The 22,373-nt window shown below is 41.8% G+C and overlaps 1 protein-coding gene across 1 annotated transcript in view; it reads right to left on the bottom strand.

Moving 5' to 3' along the window:
* dock1 (dedicator of cytokinesis 1) overlaps nt 1–22,373 on the bottom strand; it is a 357,310-nt gene that overhangs the window by 288,741 nt on the left and 46,196 nt on the right. Inside the window, exons 3-12 of the mRNA XM_072667919.1 lie at nt 21,375–21,415; nt 20,588–20,643; nt 18,224–18,320; nt 17,536–17,684; nt 16,687–16,822; nt 14,288–14,445; nt 11,726–11,807; nt 10,157–10,292; nt 5,252–5,324; nt 556–635 (exon numbers count right to left, since the gene is read on the bottom strand). Coding sequence (XP_072524020.1) covers nt 556–635; nt 5,252–5,324; nt 10,157–10,292; nt 11,726–11,807; nt 14,288–14,445; nt 16,687–16,822; nt 17,536–17,684; nt 18,224–18,320; nt 20,588–20,643; nt 21,375–21,415 — 1,008 coding nt within the window. The remainder of the gene's footprint in view (nt 1–555; nt 636–5,251; nt 5,325–10,156; nt 10,293–11,725; nt 11,808–14,287; nt 14,446–16,686; nt 16,823–17,535; nt 17,685–18,223; nt 18,321–20,587; nt 20,644–21,374; nt 21,416–22,373) is intronic.

Raw genomic sequence — 22,373 nt, 5'->3', positions numbered from 1 at the left:
AAAAAAAAACTTGATTTAAAGGTTCTTCACACTCACACATCTCTATTTGAGACATGGTTCTTTATGAAACCAAAACCAGAATAGGTGGGAAGCCATATCCCACATCAGCTTCTGGGAGTTAGGTTGCTTGCTCAAGGTCACCTAAGCTGTCAATGTTGAGGGAGGAGAAGGCACTGTTCCTTCAAACGCACCCCTCCCCCGCCACCCTGGTTCCAAGCCTGCTAACCTAACCCTTAGGCCAGGGGACTAAATCAGCGACCATCCGCTCCCGAACCCACCACTCTAACCTTAGCCTCACTGAAGACCTTCAGTCCCACTGTAAGGTTGCTGGTTCAGTCCACCGGCCTAAAGGTTGGTTCAATGACCCTCGGCCAAAGGGTTAGGCTGGTGGGTTTGTCAACGCTAGGTGGGGTCTGAATTTTGGCCTAATCAACCTTTGATTCCTCAATTAGGATGAGAATTAGGTATTTAACCAATAAGAGACAGCCTTAATCAGAAGTGTAGATGGGGGGGTGGTGCTTTAGCAGTCCAGAAATCCAGAAGTCCAGAGCTTACCTTGACCTTTGTGATTGACCTCTTTAGCAGCGATGACTTTGTTGATGACGCTCTGGAGGAAGTCGCTCTCTCCCGCCACCCTGGGTGAAAAACGGGAGATGTTCAGCTGCCTGTGGCGGATGGCGTCATCCAGCGCAAGCCTGGAGTTCACACACGACGACAGGCAAAACACCACAGGGAGGGAGAGAGAGGGAGAGGGACAGAGAGGAGAGAGAGAAAGAGAAGCAGTGAGAGTGAAAGAGAGTGAGAAAGAAGAAAAGAGAGCAAAGATCAAAGGAGAAAGAAAGATGAAAAGAACAGGAAGTGCAGTGTGAAGATGAGCAGAATGTGAGGTGAAGAGAGGAGGAGGAGGAGGAGGAAGATGAAGGGCAGGGGAGGAAGGGGAGAGAAAAGAGGGAAAAGACCAAACAGTGATGCAAATACCATGAGAGAAGACAAGCTATTCTGTGGGCAAACAGTGATACAGAGTGGTGATGGAAGAGACACAGAGAAATGAGCCCACGCCTCTGAGAGCCTAATAAAGCATCAGCCCGGAGCCAGGGTTACTAGCACTGTACAAGCTTATGCCCCGAGCACCCAGCTCTACTGCAACGCGCCACCCCCCCCCCCCCCCAAACTCCCAACACCCCAGCAGAAAACATCCTCCACACCTAAACGAGAGAAAGAGAGAGAGACTGCGAAGGTGGAGCGCCATGCTGTGTGAATGGTGAGGAAAAGTGAACAGCAGACAGAAAAAAGAAGGGACGGCTAAACGAGGAACAGCAGGGGTGCTCCGATCCAGTTATTTCGCCCCAGCGATCAAATCAGAGTCTCTTAATGCAGAGTATCAATAGACAACGATCCGATCTATGCATAAATAATGCAGCTGCACAGTTTAGATCAGACAAGCTGCTGATTGATCAGGTCAGTAAAATCCCTGTGTTTTTAATATCAGTTTCTATAGTTTTATAGTGTTCAATATCTTATAATCCAGCCTGACCAATCAGCTCTGAACACCATGATTAAAAAACAGAATCAGAACTGGATCGGAATTAAAATAGCCCATACCCGATCCATTAAACTATGCCTGGGTTGGATCAGGACGTCCCAAATAGAAATATGAAGATACGGAAAAAGACAGATGGATGGATGAAAGGAAGAAAGAAAAGAAAAAAGAAGGAATGGAAAAGGGTGAAAGGTGGAGCACTATGCTATTTTGTGAGATGTATGAAAACGAAAACTCAAAAGTACAGAAGCAGAGCAGAGATACAGGACGAAAGACAAAGAAAGGAAGACTACAGAAACTACAGTGATGAAATAACTGAGAAAGACAAAGAACGGCAGTTGTAGAGCACTGTGCTGTGTGATGGAGGAGACCGATGAAGTGTGAATAAAAGAAAAGGAAGAGCAGAGACGGAGAGAAAGAGACTGGGGAGCAGCTGCGAGGCTGTCCGTTTCAGAGGTGTGTGTATGTAGGGGTTTGTGTGGTTTTTGGTTTTTATGCAAAAGATCTCAAATATCAGCAAGAGGTCAGAAAGTCACACACACACACACACACACACACACACACACTACAGTAAACTAGTTCAATCAGGATACACTACTTGTCTGTCCAGATTAGACTATCCAAAATAATAATAATAATAATAATAATAATAAATTAATTAATAAATAAATGTTAAATACATTTTAAATTCCAAACCCACACATTTCAGAGCTCCTGTTTCAGTTGAACTTAAATTAAGGGAACAAACACCACCTAACTTTCCATCCTCAGAAAGAGGAATTACTAATAAACCAGATTCTACCGTTTTTCAGTTGTGGGCGATATGAGCAAAAAGCTCTATCATGATATGTTACAATTTTAGATGGTTTTGCTGTTTATTACAGAACAGTAAACTGACTTTCATTAGTTTGTTTTTATCTTTGTTAAGATAAAAAGGCTTATATTACTTCAAACACACAATTATGTACAAAGTGTGTGTATGGTGAATGTGTATAATGTGTGTATAGAGCAAGTTAAGCTGTATCTATTCTGTATTTTTTATTTTGTATATCTGTGTTTTTACTACCGTACGGGACAAAGCACCCACATTTTTCCACTCACCTTCACACCTGTGTAATATGACGTGACCTACGCTTCAAAATCAAATTGGGTTTATTAAATACTTCTACTATGGGGAAAACTGAGAAACTGAACTAAACAAAGAACAGGTAAACCAATCAGTATTGTTGCCTGTTCAGAACGTTCAGAACAATTTACTTATTATTATTATTATTAATATTTAGTAAGAGTTCTTAGAGATTAATTTGCAGTTTTACACCAGAAACCTTTTTTTTTTTTACAGCATCATCATAGCAGTTTTTGAAGAAATGTAAAGTATACGGTAGTTTAAACCAGTATACCACCCACTAAAACTACTACCATTCAGATGAGGTTGGTAAGATTAGAGCAGTAGAAAAGTAAGTGCAGACCATTTTTTAAGACAAAAGTAAATACATAAAATACATAATCACAACAGAGCCCAAAGCAACCCTTAATATACATAAACATACATACAAGTACAAAAATAACATTGTCTGCATCTGTCAGTCACAGAAATGGGACCTCTAGAATGGCTAAACCACTCAGGAAGGAACTCTCTAGCTCTAGGATCTGTAACCTCTTCAGCCCATTATGTCATTAAGGCTAATTAACTCCTCATTTCTATACACATCCTCCACACTGGGCTGCTCCAAAAACGACATGTCCAGAGAGACCAAAAACCCGACTGAGACTCAAAACTGCTGAAATGCCATTTACCAGAGTACACTGTACACTTGCATACACACCAAGTGAGGGAGAAAGCATCTTATCCGAGGAACGCATGGGGGTTTAATTGCTTCCTGGCTTATCCAGGGCTGGAAAATGTTCAGAGGCCTGCAGACCGCCTCTATCTAAAGGATTTCCAATTAGAGGGAGAATCCTAAGAGAGGAAAGGCCACTCGCATTCTCCCAGCTCCTCATGGACAGGAGTTAACGAGCTAGTCTTAATTGAGCCAGACACCAGCGTTACAGGCTACAGCTAATCAGGTGCCAAGAGCTTCAAACCATAGAAAAACTTTAAGTGCGCTGTCCATGAGGAAGCCTTGAAGCACAGGGCTTATGTTAGTACCTCCGGCATAAAACACTTTGTCTCTATTACTTCTGGACTAAATGGTGAGGCAGCAACGGTCATTACGGCTGGCGTGCCTTTAAAGGTTAACAGAGGTGCACTTCAGAGGTTCATGAGTTCACTGGCTCTCGGAGTATTTCTACAAGCGTACTTAAAAGCTTCTTTGGCCAGAATTTGGCTAGAAATCAGAAGTCGATCGGTGAAGAGGTCTGCGCTCAGGTAACTAGTAAAGGTGGACATATCGGTCACTGCATTATGTCCAGCAAAATGTGTCCTCTGCATTGTACCCATCTGTGGTAGTGAACACACACACAGGAGAGAGTGAGGGCCTTGCTCAAGGGCCCAATAGTGGCAGCTTGCCGAGCCCAGGTCTCGAACCCACAACCCTGTCATACACAGCCTGGAGCTCTAACCGCTGAGCCACCACCTCAGTAAGTGTCTCTCTCCTCAGTAAATCACTGATATTAGAATAAACACTAATAATAACACTCCTACAGAAAGTGGAGGTGGTTCTCCATCACTGTGTTCATCATTAGAACATCTCCAAAGTTCTCCTCTCTCATGGAGTCTAGTATTATTTAGAGTTCTCCTCAGATCAACACCTGGTTTGGTGGTAAATCAGGGCTTAATGATGGTAAATCAGGTGAGCTGCTGCTGCTGCTGCTGCTGCTGATGGAGTTGAACACATCCTCCATGCTGTGCCGGCTGGACTGAAGGAACCGAGCTCTGTTCTTCAGACTAGCTCACCGGCAAGATCTCACTACTTTCTTCAGAATGAGAAGCTCTGTATTTATGTATATCTGCATCTGTTCTGATGGGATTCTACAGTAAAAATCTTGTTTTTGTTGAGATAAACGCCTTTAAATAATGAGCTTGGCTGCATAAAACTTCTGCAAATACTTTTACAGCATTTGTCCGACACTCTTATCCAGAGTAAGTGTCGTGAATCATGTTACATAGGTAGGAGAATGCACAGCATTGGTCACATGCGCTGTACATGCTGTTACACTGGAACAGCCTGTAACGTCTAACACAATTCACATGTGAGTCAGTCTGGATAAGAGCATTAGTCAAACTCCATAAATGTAAATCAATGCTCACACAATCTCACACAAACCTTTTATCTCCATTTTTGACGGACGTTTTTTTACAGAATTTACCATAACGCTATTCTTTGAACTGTTTTCGCAGGTTTTTGAATGGCAGCAATGAAATATAGCTATATTGTTAGTCATTTCTGTTGTTTAAATGGTAAATCTACTGAAGAAAATCACACTGAGCGTCAATGTTTAGAATCAGGACTCACTCTGAGACCCACCTACATTGATTTGGGACTCAATTTGAAAAAGGCCTTGTTAGCTACATTAGCCTCACAAGCTCCAAAGACAAACCAAAGGAATCAAACATGTCTTGGCTGATGCACAACTGTCCAAACAATTGTGTACATTATTCTAGATATAATATATTACAAAAAAAGGCACAAAAAAATAATAAAAAGGGCTGGTATCGATGTGGCAGTATAACCATGTGTGCACAGAGCAGATTCTAGTGTCCATACTCACGGCTGAAAGGGGATGAAGTGCTGCTTGTCCTCATCGTCCATTTTGCCTGTGATGATGTCAGTGACATCCATTACTGTGGAAGGAAAAAGGCTCAGTGGGTTATTACTGCAGGGCAGGAAAGCTCAAATCCAGTAAAGTACTGTTCTTTAAAGATTCCAGATACTGGCGTTTGAGGACATTCAACCATACATTTAATATATGTGAGTTTTCTACAGTGCATGTTTTATTATTTATATCCTTACTGGAGTATTTATTCTTTAATTGGAATGAGATATACAATCTGGGATAGGAAGAGAACTGCTGGCCACCAGAGATCTATAATCTACAATCCATCGTTAAGCACACTGCAACAAATAAAATCTCTTGGCACTTCAAAATATCTATGGTTTCAAGAATTTAAGTATATTACATTCTGGATGAATCAAATTACAGGTTATTAGTTACATACAGCACAACTAGCAGTAAACCGTTTTTTAAACAATTGTCCAATCAAAAACGTAATTAAAACTTAATTAAATGTAAAAATAGAAATATGTACAAATAAGAAGTCAAAATATATACAGATTTATATAGAATGTCAAAGCAAAAATAAATGTCCTAAATAAATACGGTTTTCTATAGCAAATGTATTTTCAATGCAATGAAGTGCAATAGTCAGGAAGTAGTGCAAGTCTTACATAATTTAATATGAAAACATGTATACATATAAGGCTTTTATCAGATACTCTTCTCCAGAGCAACTTACAAAAGTGCTTACCTGTTTACTCGGCTAGGATCCAAAAGATCCCTCTAAGCTTAGATACTACTAAATACAGAAGTCAGCATGGATATATAGAACATATTCATTTAATACACCACCACAAACATGCTACCATTAAACATAGTCCCGGGCCAGACAAGCACACCACATGATAGACTCCTAACTCTACATTCTCCTACCTGTGTAATGTAATTCACATGCAAGTCACTCTGGACAAGAGCGTCAGTCAAATTCCATAAATATAAAACATTGCTGTCACTTAAACACCTATTTCAGGTGGTTTGTTTTTAGGTGGTGTGTGCTTTGGTCAATAATAATGTATTCATAGTTATGAATGTAAAATGAAGTGTATAACTGTACAGTACAGGCCAAAAGTTTGGACACACCTTCTCATTCAATGCGTTTTCTGTATTTTCAAACTATTTACATTGTAGGTTTGGGGTGAGCTGGACCGCAGAGTGAAGGCAAAGTGGCCAACAAGTGCTAAACACCTCTGGGAACACCTTCAAGACTTGGAAAACCATTTCAGATGACTACCTCTTGAAGCTCATTGAGAGAATGCCAAGAGTGTGCAAAGCAGTAATCAGAGCAAAGGGTGGCTATTTTGAAGAAACTAGAATATAAAACATGTTTTTAGTTATTTCACCTTTTTTTGTGAAGTACAGAACTCCACTGTGCTCATTCATAGTTTTGATGCCTTCAGTGAGAATCTACAATGTAGTCATGAAAATACAGAAAACGCATTGAATGAGAAAGTGTGTCCAAACTTTTGGCCTGTACTGTATATCAAAATTAGAATATCTTAAAAATGGTATTTTTTCCATATTTGAAACTGTCATTTTATATTCATTACACCTAAATAGGTATATTTTGCAAGTCTTTTTTATTTTACTTTTGATCAGGTATAGCTTTGCAGACCATGAATATCAGAAATCCAGGATCTCTATTATTAAATACATCATTAGATCAAACAAAAAAAGGATGCACCATAAAAATTTTTTTAAAAACCTGCAACAAAGTACGTTCATTTATACACTCAATACTTTGCTGCGGCTCCTTTACCACAAATCACTGCATCATGTAACTAAAGCCCAGGTTGCTTTGATCGTGGCCTTCAGCTGGTCTGTATTGCTGTAATACCCCATAGATTCTTTATGAGGTTCAGGTCAAGAGAGTTATCTGGCCAATCAAGAACAGTAATATCATGGTCAGCAAATCTTTGGTTTGTAGTTTTGGCACTGTGTGCAGGAGCAAACTCCTCCTGGAAAAGGAAATCGGCAGCTCCATGAAGCTGGTCAGCAGACGGAAGCATGAAGTGCTCTAAAATCTCCTGGTAGACTGTAGGCTGCGTTGACTTTGGACTCAGTGGAGCAACACCAGCAGATGACACCTTGGATTCTGTGCCTGTTCACTAGGGCTGGGCGATATGGTAAAAATACTATACTGCGATATTTAAAGACTAGCGTCAAATTCTTATAAACTACTGTTCAGATCCTCTCCTGTACTGAACACAGTGATTTATACTCAACACCTGCTGCTCTTCATCTAATTAACCCAGTCTAATTACACTGTTAGTAATGAAACCTGCAGCTGATCAGTGTTTATTGAGCACCAACAGAATCCTCCATATGCTTAGAAAATAAAATCTCGTCAAATTGCCCAGCTCTACTGTCCATCTTTCTCCAAAATCTAGGACCTTGATTTCCCAATGAAATGTAAAATAGACTTTCACCTAATAAATAAATAAATAGATCAATAAAAGAGGAGTTTGCAAGAGAGGAGCAAGAGTCATGTTCTCTGCGAACAGCCAGCCTTTTTAGCAAGGACCTGCTCTGGCTTACCCTCCTTGTGGAAGGTGTCGATGATTGTCTCCTGGACAGCAGCAGTCAGCAGTCTGCCCCATGATTGTAGTTTCGTGTGCTGAACTAGACAAGGTATTTATACTGTTTGATCTCAAAATTACACACTGTAATGAATTAACTTACTGGATATCTGACTTTCATGAGCTATATGCCACATGGATCTAAAGCAACATGAAGGAAGACGTCATAAAATATTCAAATTTTATGAGATGCACAAGTAAAGGCTGTCGTATTGCTTCTACAGCAGCCATCAATACCCGCAGCAAACATGGCACTTTTCAGCCAGACACCTGATGAGCCCAAACGGAGGCAGAAGGGCGCTGATGAAAGCACCTCCTCCGCTCAGGTTCAAATCAAGTTACAGGTCTTTGTAGTGGTGGGGGAGAGAGGGGTCAAGTCAATGGAGGTTTCTCCTTTCCACTTCAAACACATGTTTGATGTTGAAACTGATATCTTCTCCGCATTGCTTTTTCCCCTTCGGAGGAGTTACGTACATCGTACTCCATTCCCACACACAGGGAGAAAAACACCACTCAGCCAATATCAGACCATCAAGGTGCAATCTGAGTCGCTGTTGGGGGAGCCAGCATACAACAGCCATCAATACACACTGTGCATGCACAAGAAAAATATGCAGGAAAGATGGCAAATTACATTTGTGACTATGAGCTCTCCAAGATGAACACACCAACTTCCATCACCCTTTCTACAGGACAAAGAAGCAGAGGTGGATTTTCCCTGGTGACGAGCAGCAGGCTGAGAGCCAATCTAATTAGTTTACTATGGAGCAGCATCTCTGCCACCAGGGACGAATCACTCACTAATTCCTCATTCTAATTCCTCATTCTACTCTCAAAACCTCTGATTATCAGCCAAATCTATTTATGCAGTCAGGCGAGAAGAGACAAGACAGCCTTGAGACAAGGGTCTTTCTTCAGCACGCTCTCAGTCTTTCATCAACTCTCTTTCAGAATGCTTTCAATCAGATTTAAGAAGTCTTATTTGTTTCGCTGGATTATAAACCTCTTAATTCGTAAAAAGCCTGGCCTTGTTTTTCCACAACCCACCATAAAATAACCCAGAGACTGCACAGGCCTCCTCGTATTCTTGATGGGCATCTGAAGGCCAAACTCTTACACCTTACCCAAAACCACAGAGCGCACTACTGACCATGAAACAATTCCATTAGTGGCGTTTCCGTCATCCTATATGAAGAGATGAGTCTCTTATGAGCAAGCAGTCTCTTCCGGTGATTGTGACGAGGAAAAACTTTCTTCAAAAGAAGAAACCTTGAGAGGAACTACAACTTCAAAGAGGAAGGCATTCTCCTCTGGTCAACATCAGATAACACAACAGTGAAATAATGGAGAACTACAACTAATAAAGGGTTGATGAACATCTTTGTGGATACCTATTTGTAATGAAGGCATTCAGCTACTTTAAGTTGCACCCATTGCTGACACAGATGTGCACACCCGCACAGCTTGACTAGTCCCTAGAGAAGTAGAGGTGTACTGCCAATAGTATAACTAGGACACTCTGAAACAGATAAACATGAACCTATTGGCACCATGCTGCCTAATGCCAGGCTTGGGCTAGAGCGGTATAAAGCCCCCGGCATTGAGCTGTGGAGCAGTGGAAGAGCAGTGTTATCTGAATTGATGGTGCTCCATTCAATATATTTGGGGTGAATGGGGGAGTTGGGGGGATAAGGTGGGGTTGTGATCATCGTGATCATCATCATCATCCAACATCCTGACCTCACTAACGCTCTTGTCACTAAATGCAATCATATCCTCACACCAATGCTTCTCCAAATATAGCAGAAAGCCTGCCTTGGACATTTAAAACCATAACTCCAACAAAAGCTGGATAACTTTTTTAAAATCCCTTGATTTCAGAAGAAACCATTAAAAAAAAAGCAGGTGTCTCAATACTTCTGTCCATATAGTGTATATTCAGGCGTGTAAGAGATACAATAAACTGCCTAAAGTACTTCTACATTTTTAACGATCAGTGGGAACCCCGTAATGTGAGAGCAAGCCAAGAGATAGACGAATTGACGTGAGTGCTGGACACAAACTCAATATAACTGTAGAAGAGGGGCAGACTAAACCAGATGACCAGATCAACGCTAGGATCCGGAGCAGGACACTATGGAAGCATGCAGCTAGGAAGTGGAGAGCCTGGCTAGGGCAGCAATACTGGATGTTGAATTATTTCTAGATGTTTTTAGCTTTGTGTTTAAAACGGGTTCAGGTGGTCTGAGAGTTGTAAGTTTACCTGCCACGCCGAAGGGTCTTCGCAGTCCAGACGTCAGCTTTTTAGTGTTGTTGTCTCGCAGTTCCATGCGTCCAACCCGGACAATCTGGCAGACAAAGCTGATTTTCTCCCTCTTAAGATCCTCACTGCCCAGGTCCTACAGAGTAGGCACACACACATACGCTATTACACCAATGAACTACAAAACACATACGATTCTAACTGCCCAACTGGGTTTAATACAAGTAGCAACATTCACCCCACTGTCACCACAGACCTGGTCCAAGTACATTTGTACATACACACACACATAAAACAAACGGGGGCTCTGAGTGGCTCAATGGACTTTAATAATAATAATAATAATAATAATAAAATATAATAATCCGAGGATTGCTAGTTCGAATCCTGGGTCATGCTGCTTGCCATCAGCAGCCAGAGCCTAAGAGAGCACAACTGGCCTTGCTCTCCTTGGGCGGTATATGGCTCTCTCTACCCCCACACCACTCAGCACAGGCATCTGTTACAAGCTGATGAGTTGGGGACCCCAGTGCTCTCCTCAAAAAGAGGCTTGACTGCACATGTATCGGAGGAAGCATGTGCTAGACTTCACCCTCCTAAACAATAACACCAAAAAAAAAAAAAAAAAAAAAAAAAAAAAAGACATATCCAACAAATCTAATGTATCGCATAACATCTAGCGATTGTAGTTTTGCAACTTCAAAATTAAAATACAAATATTTTGTATTATTTAAAAATGATTTAGTCTCCTGGAAAGATGGAATAAAAAGATTAGAGAAGATCCACCATGATTGAGAGCCTCGTTATGCTCCCAGAGTTTGGTAGTTCTTGCCGACAGAGTGGTGGAACAATTGATCCCTTAATGGGACCATTTCCAGAGTGAGTAAACCTTCCCTAAATCGGCACTTTGTAGAGTAAATTGTTCCTCAATGTGTCAGTCTGAGTAGAGCACCTTCTTTATTATCTGGGGAAGGATTGTGGGACGGCGTGTGGAGCTGGGGAAACAACAGCCACTCTGCATCACAGCCCACTAGTGAAGCCATACAAACACATCCAGACTCTCTCAGAAACTAATAATACCGCCCAGTCGGCTCATCAGTGCGACCATTAACAGGGGGTGAAGCCGGAAGGGTCCCCTACTCACCCATCCTAGAGAGTGTGTGGGTGTAATTACTTCAAATAATAACCTGATCAATAGTGGGTAAGTCTGCCTGTAAGGTGGGGTGCATGTTCTTTCACTGTACTTTGTCCTATTGTCCGGTAATTAAGGCACAATTACTGTGCAGAAACACTGCAATTATGATGTATACAAAACAACAGAAGAACACAAATTAAAGTGTCACTTTATAATACTGTAATTACTCAACTGGGGCGCTCGCTGCCTTCTCTGGCAAAATGTCACGCTTAGCTGAACCACTAAATGTTAACTGCAGGAACCACCCAATACTGTAACCATGCACAAAATGAAGACGCTGAATACTGTGTGAATGAAAAGCGAACTGGATAAACGGACTGCAGAGTGTGTTCATTTGCAGAAAGGACAGCAGAGGAGAAAGGGAGGATACGCACAGTAAACACAGCTCGCAGGTTGTGAAGCTGATCGATGTCTTTGACCAGGCCGGAGCTGGACCACCGGACCAGGTAGTTTTCACTGGGGGAGAGAAAGAAAAACAACAGGTACACAGTAAATTGCGAGAAAAGCACTGGACACAGAAGAATGTATTAAAACTCTGTCTCAGTGTGATTTAGCCAGTCAAGCACAAAATTATTTTAACATAATATTACAGTAAAGACATTCAGAAAATATAAGCGGCATATGTTGTTTATCAGGAATGTTATCGAAGTTAGCTAGAACACAGAACACAGGAAGGAAAGCACCATTAGAGTAAAAGGAGCACAGTCAGATCAGTATTCAGATAAGCACAGTTAGACAACTTGTTAAAGGAGCACAGACATGAGAAGTCAAGAGTACAGCCGGGCGAGCGCGGTTGGAGGCACAGCGTGAAGAGCACGCTTAGTAGAGGAACAGCCGGGAAGGGCACAGTTAGAGGAACAGCCGGGAAGGGCCCGCTCAGTAGAGGAACAGCCGGGAAGGGCACAGTTAAGAGGAACAGCCGGGAAGGGCACAGTTAAGAGGAACAGCCGGGAAGGGCACAGTTAAGAGGAACAGCCGGGAAGGGCACGGTTAGTAGAGGAACAGTGACCCCCCCCCAATCAGATTTAGTTCCACCAGTAGCTCATCTGATCTACTTTGATGTACGATTGAGGAGATAAATTATGTGCTGGATGGGAACTGTTTATACTGAGCTTCCATAAGAGGAGGTTTGGACAGACTCCCGTCAAATCACAACGTACTGTTAATTGATAATTGGTTTATCTGCATTTCATCTAATGTTTGTGTTTTCCAATCAAATAAACACTTACTGCCCAGATAAACATCCGTGTGTAACTGACTGACAGTCCTTCAGCCCCCTAAAATCAAAGACACGTCTAACTAAACACCAGCATGCAGTTTCACACAGTCCACTGTTCAAACGCTTTAATCCTGGGACAAAAGGAAGATTCCAGAACAGTGGAGTGTGTGTAGAACAGCAGTGTGTGTGTGTGTGTGTGTGTGTGTGTGTGTGTGTGTGTGTGTGTGTGTGTAACAGTAGAGTGTGTGTAACTGAGTGAGTTACCACTACTTTCTCTGTGTGCCCACGTGTCTCCCGTGTTGTGATTTGGTCGATTTGCATTCATCAATGCAAACGCTGCTTTTTATGGTGGGTGGGTGTGTGTGTGTGTGTGTGTGTGTGTGTGTGTGTGTGTGTGTGTGTGTGTGTGTGTGTGTGGCTTGTTTATGCTTTGAAAACACCCTGCTGATCTATGGATGCTTTTATTGATGCTTGATTATTTAATATAAGAGTAAAAAGATAAATAGAATTATGAAGCAGCCAATAAAATTAAAATGAAGATTAAAAACACAGTGACATCCTAAATTGTATTTCCCCTCACAAAATGCATACCGTCATGCACAAACCTTGCATCTCCAAAATGGAAACTTTACAGGAGGAAAAAGAAATCTTAATGTTAGATGGATGGTTATGTTCAGGTTAGGATGATTAATTCAAGGATAAGCTTAGGGTAAGGATTAAGGGTGGATTCATGGTTAGGGGTAGGGTTAGGATTAAGAGTTGACTCAAGGATAAATTTTACATTAGGGTTAAGATTAAGGATTGATTCAAGGTTAAGATTAAGGTTAGGATTAAGGGTTGGTTCAAGGTTAAACTTAAGGTTAGGATTAAGAGTTGATTCAAGGTTAAGATTAAGGTTAGGATTAAAGGTTGATTCAAGGTTAAATTTAAGGTTAGGATTAAGGGTTGATTCAAGGTTAAGATCCAGGTTTGAATTAAGGGTTGATTCAAGGTTAAGATTAAGGGTTGATTCAAGGTTAAGGTTAAAGTAAGATTAGGGTTAGGATTAAGGGTTGGATTTAAGGTTAGATTAGGGTTAGGATTAAGGGTTGATTCAAGGTTAAAGTAAGATTAGGGTTAAGATTAAGGTTTGGATTAAGGGTTGATTCAAGGTTAAATTTAAGGTTAGGATTAAGGGTTGATTCAAGGTTAAGATTAAGGGTTGATTCAAGGTTAAGGTTAAAGTAAGATTAGGGTTAGGATTAAGGGTTGGGATTAAGGGTTGATTCAAGGTTAAGATAAGGATTAGGATTAAGGGTTGGTTCAAGGTTAAGGTTAAAGTAAGATTAGGGTTATGATTAAGGGTTGGGATTAAGGGTTGATTCAAGGTTAAGATTAAGGTTAGGATTAAGGGTTGGTTCAAGGTTAAGGTTAAAGTAAGATTAGGGTTATGATTAAGGGTTGGGATTAAGGGTTGATTCAAGGTTAAGATTAAGGTTAGGATTAAGGGTTGGTTCAAGGTTAAGGTTAAAGTAAGATTAGGGTTATGATTAAGGGTTGGGATTAAGGGTTGATTCAAGGTTAAGATTAAGGTTAAGATTAAGGGTTGATTCAAGGTTAGGATTAAGGTTAGGATTAAGGGTTGATTCAAGGTTAAGGTAAGGTTAGAGTTAGGATTTCGGGTTAGGGGTCAGATTACATTCAATAGACAGATTTACATTCAACTAAGAAGGCCCACCTGATGAACTTGGACTCGTTGTGGTCGTAGAGAGACATCAGCACCTCGGCGTCCTCCCCGATCTTACACACCACATTCTTCAGAGTCACAAATAGAGCAAAAGACGGCGTGGAGGCAAACTTGGCCTGTCTGCTCAGATCCAGGTTCTGTTTCTGAGACTGAGGGAACAGAGATAGCAGACGTTCAAAACTCACAGTGCTGCAGGCTTGTGGTACAGCGTATCTAATGAGGTTTCTCTGCTGAAATTGGCAGAATAAAAACAAACAAAACATCTGTAGCCCCAACTGTTACTGAGAGAACGAAATAAGAGGAGGAGAGAAAAGAGAAGGAGGAGGAAGAGAAGGTGGGGAAGGGGAATGATGAAAAAGAAGGAAAAAAAAAAAAAAAAAAAAAAAGATGTAGGAGTAGAAAGTAGCAAAAGAATTAAGAAAAGGGTGGAGGACAAGTACAAAAAGCTGATGAAGCTGAAGGAGGAGGAAGAAGAAGAAGAAAGAAAAAGAAAGGGAGGAGAAGAATCTAGAAAAAGGTGGAGGAGAAGGAAAAGGAAGGAGGGGAAAAGGAAGAAGACAGAAGGAGAAGAATCTAGAAACAGGTGGAGGAATAGTACAAGAAACAGACCATGGAGAACAAGGAGGATGAGAAGAAGAAGGAGGGGAGAAGAAGAATCTAGAAAAAGGAGGAGGAACAGTACAAGAAGCAGATGAAGGAGAAGGTAGAGGATGAAGGAGAAAGTACGAAGAAAAAAAGGAGGAGAATCTAAAAAAAAGGTGGAGGAGAAGGAGAAGGAGAAAAAAAGATGGAGGAGGAAAATAAAGAAGAATCTAAAAAAAAAAAAAAGGCAGAGGAGCAGAACGAGAAGCAGATGGACAAGAAGGAGGAAGAGGAAGAGAGGAAAAAAGAAAAAGAAAGAGGAAGAGGAGTAGAAAAAGATGGAGGAGAAGAAGGTGGTAGAGGACGAAGGAGAAGGAAGAGGAGGAGGAAAATAAGAAGAAAGACGACAAAAAGGGGAAGAAGAATCTAGAAAAAGGCGGAGGAGTGGTACAAAAGGCAGATGGAGGAGAAGGAAGAGGAAGAAGGAGAAGGAGGAGAAAGAGAGGAAAAAGAAAAGGAAAGAAGAGGAGAAAGGCGAGAAGAAAATGAGGTGGAAAGGAATTAAATTTACAAGAAAATTGAGAAAATAAATGTGCAACAGCAGACCAAAGCATGCATACACACACACACACACACACACACACACACACACACAGCAATTACAGAAACCTATAAACCTACAAAAGCCGACACACTGATGCTTAATGTTTGTAAACACTGCAGAAAAGTCCCTGAGGGGGAGCAGGGGTTTGAAGCTAGATGCCAGTTCCTTCAACGTCACAGTGATGCTTTGACTAATATTTCAGCATCGTGTAATGTAAATACTGCAGAAGATGACAAGCGGTACGTGCGGCAGAACGCTAGAAAAGCCCCCACAGTGAGAGCGGCAGTGCCGTTCACACTGTTTGCAGAGGAGGTATGGAAATAGACAGAGTCTGTCAACCACTGACAGAACATCTAAGATTATGCACGTCTATTTGTGATCCCTGCTTCTTAGATTAGATCCCCCAATATGTGTAGCTCACGCACACACACACACACAGAGAGAGAGAGAGAGAGAGAGAGAGAGAGAGAGAGAGAGGAAAAGATGAAGAAAACGTTTGAGAGATAGAAGGAGAGAAGCTGGAGAGAAGCCAGAGAAAGCAAGTAGGCCTACATTGTGTGTGTAAGGGGGGAAAAGAAGCTAAACATGATCCGACAGACCGACCCCGAGCTGCTCACTCTCTGTGTGAGCATGTATTCAGCCAGAGGAAAGATTCGCCGACAAACCCTCCATGGTGCTGCTTCCACATGGGCCCGCCATATGGAGGCTCAACTGGGACCCAATTCCAGCACCAATCACAGGGTCTTACAATGGACTGACTGTGCCTTTTTTCATTCTGGTGGAAAAGCAACCACTTTTGGTTCAATAAAGGACCATCTTTAGAGATGTGGGAGTGTGAAGAACCTATTAAAACGTCAAAAGATCTTCCTAGAGATGGAAAATCATCAATCTGCTATTAATCAGTCGATTTTCAGCCCAAATATACATGGAGAAAAGAGTCAACATGAACCTAATCACTTCCCTTCTCCATCATGAGGAGTTTCCGCATCAGGTCCAGTATCAGGCAGGATCTCAAGCCGAGTGCCACCTCTTGATACAGTGGCGTGCCAAAGTAAGGGAACCTAGCCCTGGTCACTTGTGGACCCCGTTGACCACAATAACAAACTGAGGAAACTAATGAAATACTCTGCCACCTTCTTACAGTCTTCTCCTGCTTTGTGGACATCAATGACTTCATTTTCAGAGGTGCTAGATTTTGCTTTACCTTCTCCTCCTGGATGCGTTCGTCGATCTGTCTGGATGCGGCTTCATGAGCTCTAAACAGGCTGATGGTGCTGGTGAGGTCTGGATCCAAAATGTTCCCATCCTTATCCCGCACAACAAGGTCGAGATCCAGAACCCTGATTATGAACACAATGCACACACAGGGTTTGGAAAAGAACAAGTACATGCCGTCTCACAAATCACAGGTCTTTCCTATGAGGAGGAAAAAATGGACAAAAGTATTGGGACACCTAATTTACTGTTTCTTCTGAGTGTATCCTGCTTTTGTTGGCGTAACGGTCTCTACTGTCCAGGGAAGAAAGCTTTCTTTTAGACTTTGGAGGAGAGAGGATTGCTGCAAGGATTTGATTGCATTCAGCAACAAGAGCATTGTTAGTGAGGTCACAATGTTGATTGATCACCACCCCACCTCATCATCCCTAACTCATCCCAAACGTTCTGGATGAAGCACCAATCCTCAATCCAGAGAGAACAGTTCTTCCACTGCTCCACAGCTCAATGCTGCTGAGGGGGGGGCTTTATACCCCTCTAGCCCCCGCCTGGCATTGGGCAGCATGGTGCCAGTAGGTATGGCTATCCGCTCCAGAGAGTCCTATTCTATTGGCAGTACTTCTCTACAGGGACAAGCTGTGTGTGTGTGTTTATTTGCACAACTGTGTCAGAAATGGGTGCAACCTAAAGTAGCTGAATGCATTCATTAGAAGGGGTGTCCACAAACATTTGGATATTTTTCAGAAACCATATTATTATATTGCTGATCTCCACCCTAAACTAAAACACAGAACCACTCGGTCAGCCTGTTCAGGACGGAGGAGGTTAAACCACGTACTTGTTCCCATAGTCGATCTTGGAGGTGACTTTCTGCTTGAGCTCTGAGAGCTCGTCCTGTGGAAGAGTTCCTGACAGAATCTGCGATCGCCACTCAATGAGATCATAGATCATGTCACGAACAGTGTTAAACATCTCACGCTTGTCACCCTGTGGAAAAAACACACACACACACACACACACACACACACACACACACACACACACACACACACACACACAGTTCAGTCTGTGTATCCAGTGCAGTGAGGGCTAATTAAGTAGTCATGTCCACAATGACGGAGCAGGACTGTCAGTTTTAATCTGCTGAGACAGACAGTCAGCTTCATTCAACCCTCGGTTGCACTTTGGGGGTTGGTGGACACACATCTAAGTGACCCATGATTGCGGAATGGCCTGCATCTCTAAAACAGAAACTCTTTATGCAACCCCCGTGTTTAATTTCTGTAATTTCTGTTCCTTCGAGATCAATAAAGTCTTATCTAATCGTTGAATCCACCACATGTGCGTTTTCCGTGGAGGGGTCGCTATATAATCATCGAGGTCCAGGGGACAGACATTTGCTCAATAGACCATGGCAAAAATGACTGACAGCAGTAGCGTCTGTGCTGTAGTGAGCCACTACTGCACTGGCGAATGGTAAACGCTGCACTTGACCTCATGCTGATGACCTCAAGCTGATTACTCACCACATACAGGTCCCTCCATATCGAAGCCCATTCCCGCAATGTAGTGGTGACCTCATGCACCAAAGGCAACTCTGTAGGGATGACCGTCTCCTTTGGTCTGTAAACGAAAGACAAATATAACTACACAGTGCAATCGGTATCAGCCCCAAAAACACTGGAACATCTAATTTAATTAGAGTTCTCCTCATGGAGTCTAGTATTATTTAGAGTTCTCCTCATAACATCTGGTTTGGTGGTAAATCAGGGCTTAATGATGGTAAATCAGAGGTAAGAGGTGAGCTGCTGCTGCTGGATTTGAACACATTCGCGCTGTGCTGGTCGGACTGGGGGGCATCCAGCAGAAACCTGGAGGAATCGAGCTCTGTTCTTCAGACTAGCTCATCGACAAGATCTCACTACTTTTGCTCCTTTTTGCTGGAATTATGTTCACCTGTATCTGTTCTGATGAGATCTGAAGCCTCTACAGTAAAAACAATGAGTTTGGGGGGTCTAAAACTTTTGCACTGTGCTGTATGTGTGTATATATATTGTAGATACAATGCAAATGAGCAAAGCTATACATACACAGTGTAGAGTATGATGAAATATCTGTTCACAGAGCTAGATTGTGTATACTGTAATGAAATATTTATGATGCAGCACAGCCCAACCTCATCTCTATATATACACACACACCAACCAAACATACATACATGCACATCCATCCATTTATCCATTACAAGCCTGAACAAAAATGTGCTTTTCCTTTCTATAACTCCTCCACCTGTTATAAGAGGTGCCTTTCCACACAGTTCTCTCAGCTTATATCTTTAATCGTCTCCTAATAAAGAATCCTGCTCTCTCCATTGCTAATCCTGACCTCTCCTGGTGCCACATTCAGATCGTCATTTCAGATGAATGTTCAACGCCGCTGCTGCCGCCACTTTCGAGGACGGCTGTTCTGAAACCTGCTCTCAATCAGCAACTCTGATTACTCCCACAGCTAGATCTAACTCGCTCCACTCCCTCAGCCGCAGCTCCACTCGAATCAAAGACCAGATCTCCAAAAGCTGCTTCTCACCAAAAAAAACCTACTGCTCGTCTATTCATATAGCATAATTTGCTACCAGCTTATTCTGAGCCCTTTCAAAGGCAGAGCTCCACTGAAATCAACCTGGATGTTTGAGAGCTGAAGTGTGATAGGAACTCTGTAAAGTCCCATTCACGGGCACTGCCTTGCACACTTCCAGAACATGAGCTTTCATCTGCATTCCTTGGATATAGCTGGAGCTGGGCAATATGACGGTATTTTATCGTATTGTGATATTTTGTTATCGTGATAACAATATGCTTTTCTGCGCAAATCGAGGATGCTGTTAGTGCTGATAGTGCAGTAGCAGGTTTCATTATAGACAGTGTAATTAGACTGGTTTTATTCAATGAAGAGCAATAGATGATCAACAGAAATCACTGTGTTCAGTACGGGAGAGGATCTGAATAGCAGTTTTTAAGAATCTGTCGCTACTGAAGTTTTTAGTCTGTGATCACACGTATTGTGATGTTGCGTATCGCGAAAAAGCCTACAGGATTAAAGTTGGAAAAAGCTGTTGTAAGTGAGAAGACGTCCAAAACTACAGCCTCAAAGGTGCCCTGAAGTGTAAAACTGTATTTATCTGGGTATAGTTGAATGATAAGAGTTCAGTTCATGGAAGGGACAAACCGTGAACCTCAAACACTGTGGTTCATTCTTCAAAATGACATCAAGCAGAACCAAAACAGAGCTGGAAAATGGGCCAATTCCAAAATTGGGGGTACATTCACATCCCCAATATTTACTTGAACCCCACCAACTAGGCTAAAAGCGAACACTAGGCCAAACGGAAAAGGGAGAAGGGTCCATGCCAGGCGTCATGGGGAAAACGTCAAGGGGAGTACTTTGCACTGCAAGGACGCCAGTGAAGCGAGTATGTGCTAAGCTAAAAGGCTTGGCTATGCTGCATGATGTAGAAAATAAAATAAATAAATAAATAAACAAACAAACAAACAAACAAACAAACATCAGCTGTGCAAAATAACAGGGTGGTAACTACTATTTATTCATACATCAAAATACCTAAAATACTCAATAAATACATTCTTTGGTGTGTATCTTTACATAGGTATGATTTTCTCCTTTTACTTCTTAACACTTGTGTGGTTTAATGTACCAAAAACTGTTTTCCAATATCTCTGTATCTCGATCTGATGTTAGTAAATGGTCTGCTTCATATCTCACCTGATTTCAAAGCCATCTGGGTTAAGGTGCATGCATGGTTATGACGGCATGCTAACTTTAACAAAGGGAAAAGGTAGAAAGAAAAGGAAAAAAAAGGTGTCATCACTTACCCACTACCTTCAACTGTGGCCTCTTTTAGATGTATGTAACAGGCAGGAAATATACCCTGCAAGCAAAAACATGGTGTTGTGCTTCAGGTATGCCATTACAGAAAATAACTAAAGCACAGACAGCTAGATAATCAGACAGACAGAAAGCTAACAGACAGACAGACAGACAGATAGATAGATAGATAGATAGATAGATAGATAGATAGATACAGATAGACATAGACCGACAGACAGATAGACCGACAGACAGACAGACCGACAGACAGACAGATAGATAGATAGATAGATAGATAGATAGACACAGATAGACAGATAGATAGATACAGATAGACATAGATAGATAGACAGATAGACAGATAGACAGACAGACAGACATAGATAGATAGATAGATAGATAGATAGACACAGACAGATTATATAGATAAACAGACTGACAGATCAATAGACAAACAGATAGATATACAGGCACACAGAGACGGCGATAGATAGGTAGACAGGTGGCCAGAGAGAGACAGACAGACAGATGGGTAAGCAAATGAACAGAGACAGACATGAATATAATGAATACAGAGAAATATAACCAAGCAGACAGATGAATAGAATACAGACAGACAGACATATAGACAGAGACAGATAAACGGATAAATACTGTAACCTCTGCTCTCGGTCCAATCAGACAATTCATCTTATTATTATTATTTTTTTAACTTTCCTTTTTCAGGTATTAAAGTCCATATCTGGAAGATGAATCTGTTTGGAGACCCAACCTCCTCATTAATCAACTCACCTTCTTTGACTTTCTCCTCAGTCTGTTTCCTCTGTACCAACCTGCATGAAAAAGAGGGTGTAATACATTACTGATGCTGTAAGCTACAATGATTACATTATGATGATATTATGCACCTCCTGTCTGTACAGAAACATCCCGTTCATGGAGAGAGTTTGTATGCCGGGGATGTGTTTCATAAATCACTCCTTGACGTGATCCCTGAGATTCTGAACAAACTGTTCAATGCTAACAGCTTTAATAAACCATATACGATAAGCCTGGGGGCCAATCATTTTAAGGAATGGCAACTGAACTGAGACCGGACGGGAGGACCTCCTTTTAACAAAATGTAAGTTTGGAGGCAATGTATAACACATTGAAAGCTGTTGAAAAGAATGGGAGTAGCGAGGCTGAAATGGCAGCTTTTGGGAAAAGGCTGACTCCAATTACACCTGCTAGTGCAGAGTGAAGGTACTGCTGCCAATGACGAAGTAATAATGCTCAATTTTCCCAGAAAAACGCTGGTGTCAGACTCGATCAAACCCATCATCGTGAAAATCTTGGCCATTTCTTGAACATATTTAAACATCTGGATGTTTCTAAAATGAAACTCATAGAAATCTAAACCCCTATAACTATAAATGTGTAGAATTAGACTCAGGAGCAGAAGATCAGCTGCAGATGATCAGAACATGGTTGGAGAGGATTATTCTGGAGGAGTCTGGAGTCTGATTTAAACCTCAGACGTTTAGTCTGCTCTGATCTTGATTGATGGTTGAAGTGAGGGGTGAAGAAGATCATCATGGTCAGACCCAGAGAGCTCTCTGAGGCCTTCAGAAAGAAGGGTGTAAATGCAGAGGAGTCTGGGAAGAGGTTTAAGAAGATCTCAGAACAGTTAGAAATCAGCCGCTGTTCCACTGTCCACTAAATCATGGGATACAACTGCTAACATGGCCAGGTCAGGACGTCCCAGCAAGATCAGCCATTCTCCAACAGTCCTAAAATACCATCATGGCA

The sequence above is a fragment of the Salminus brasiliensis genome, chromosome 22 (genome assembly GCF_030463535.1).
Source record: "Salminus brasiliensis chromosome 22, fSalBra1.hap2, whole genome shotgun sequence".
NCBI lineage: Eukaryota > Metazoa > Chordata > Actinopteri > Characiformes > Bryconidae > Salminus > Salminus brasiliensis.
The sequence above is the reverse complement of the archived record's forward strand: the minus strand, read 5'-3'. Positions and strand labels throughout refer to the sequence as shown.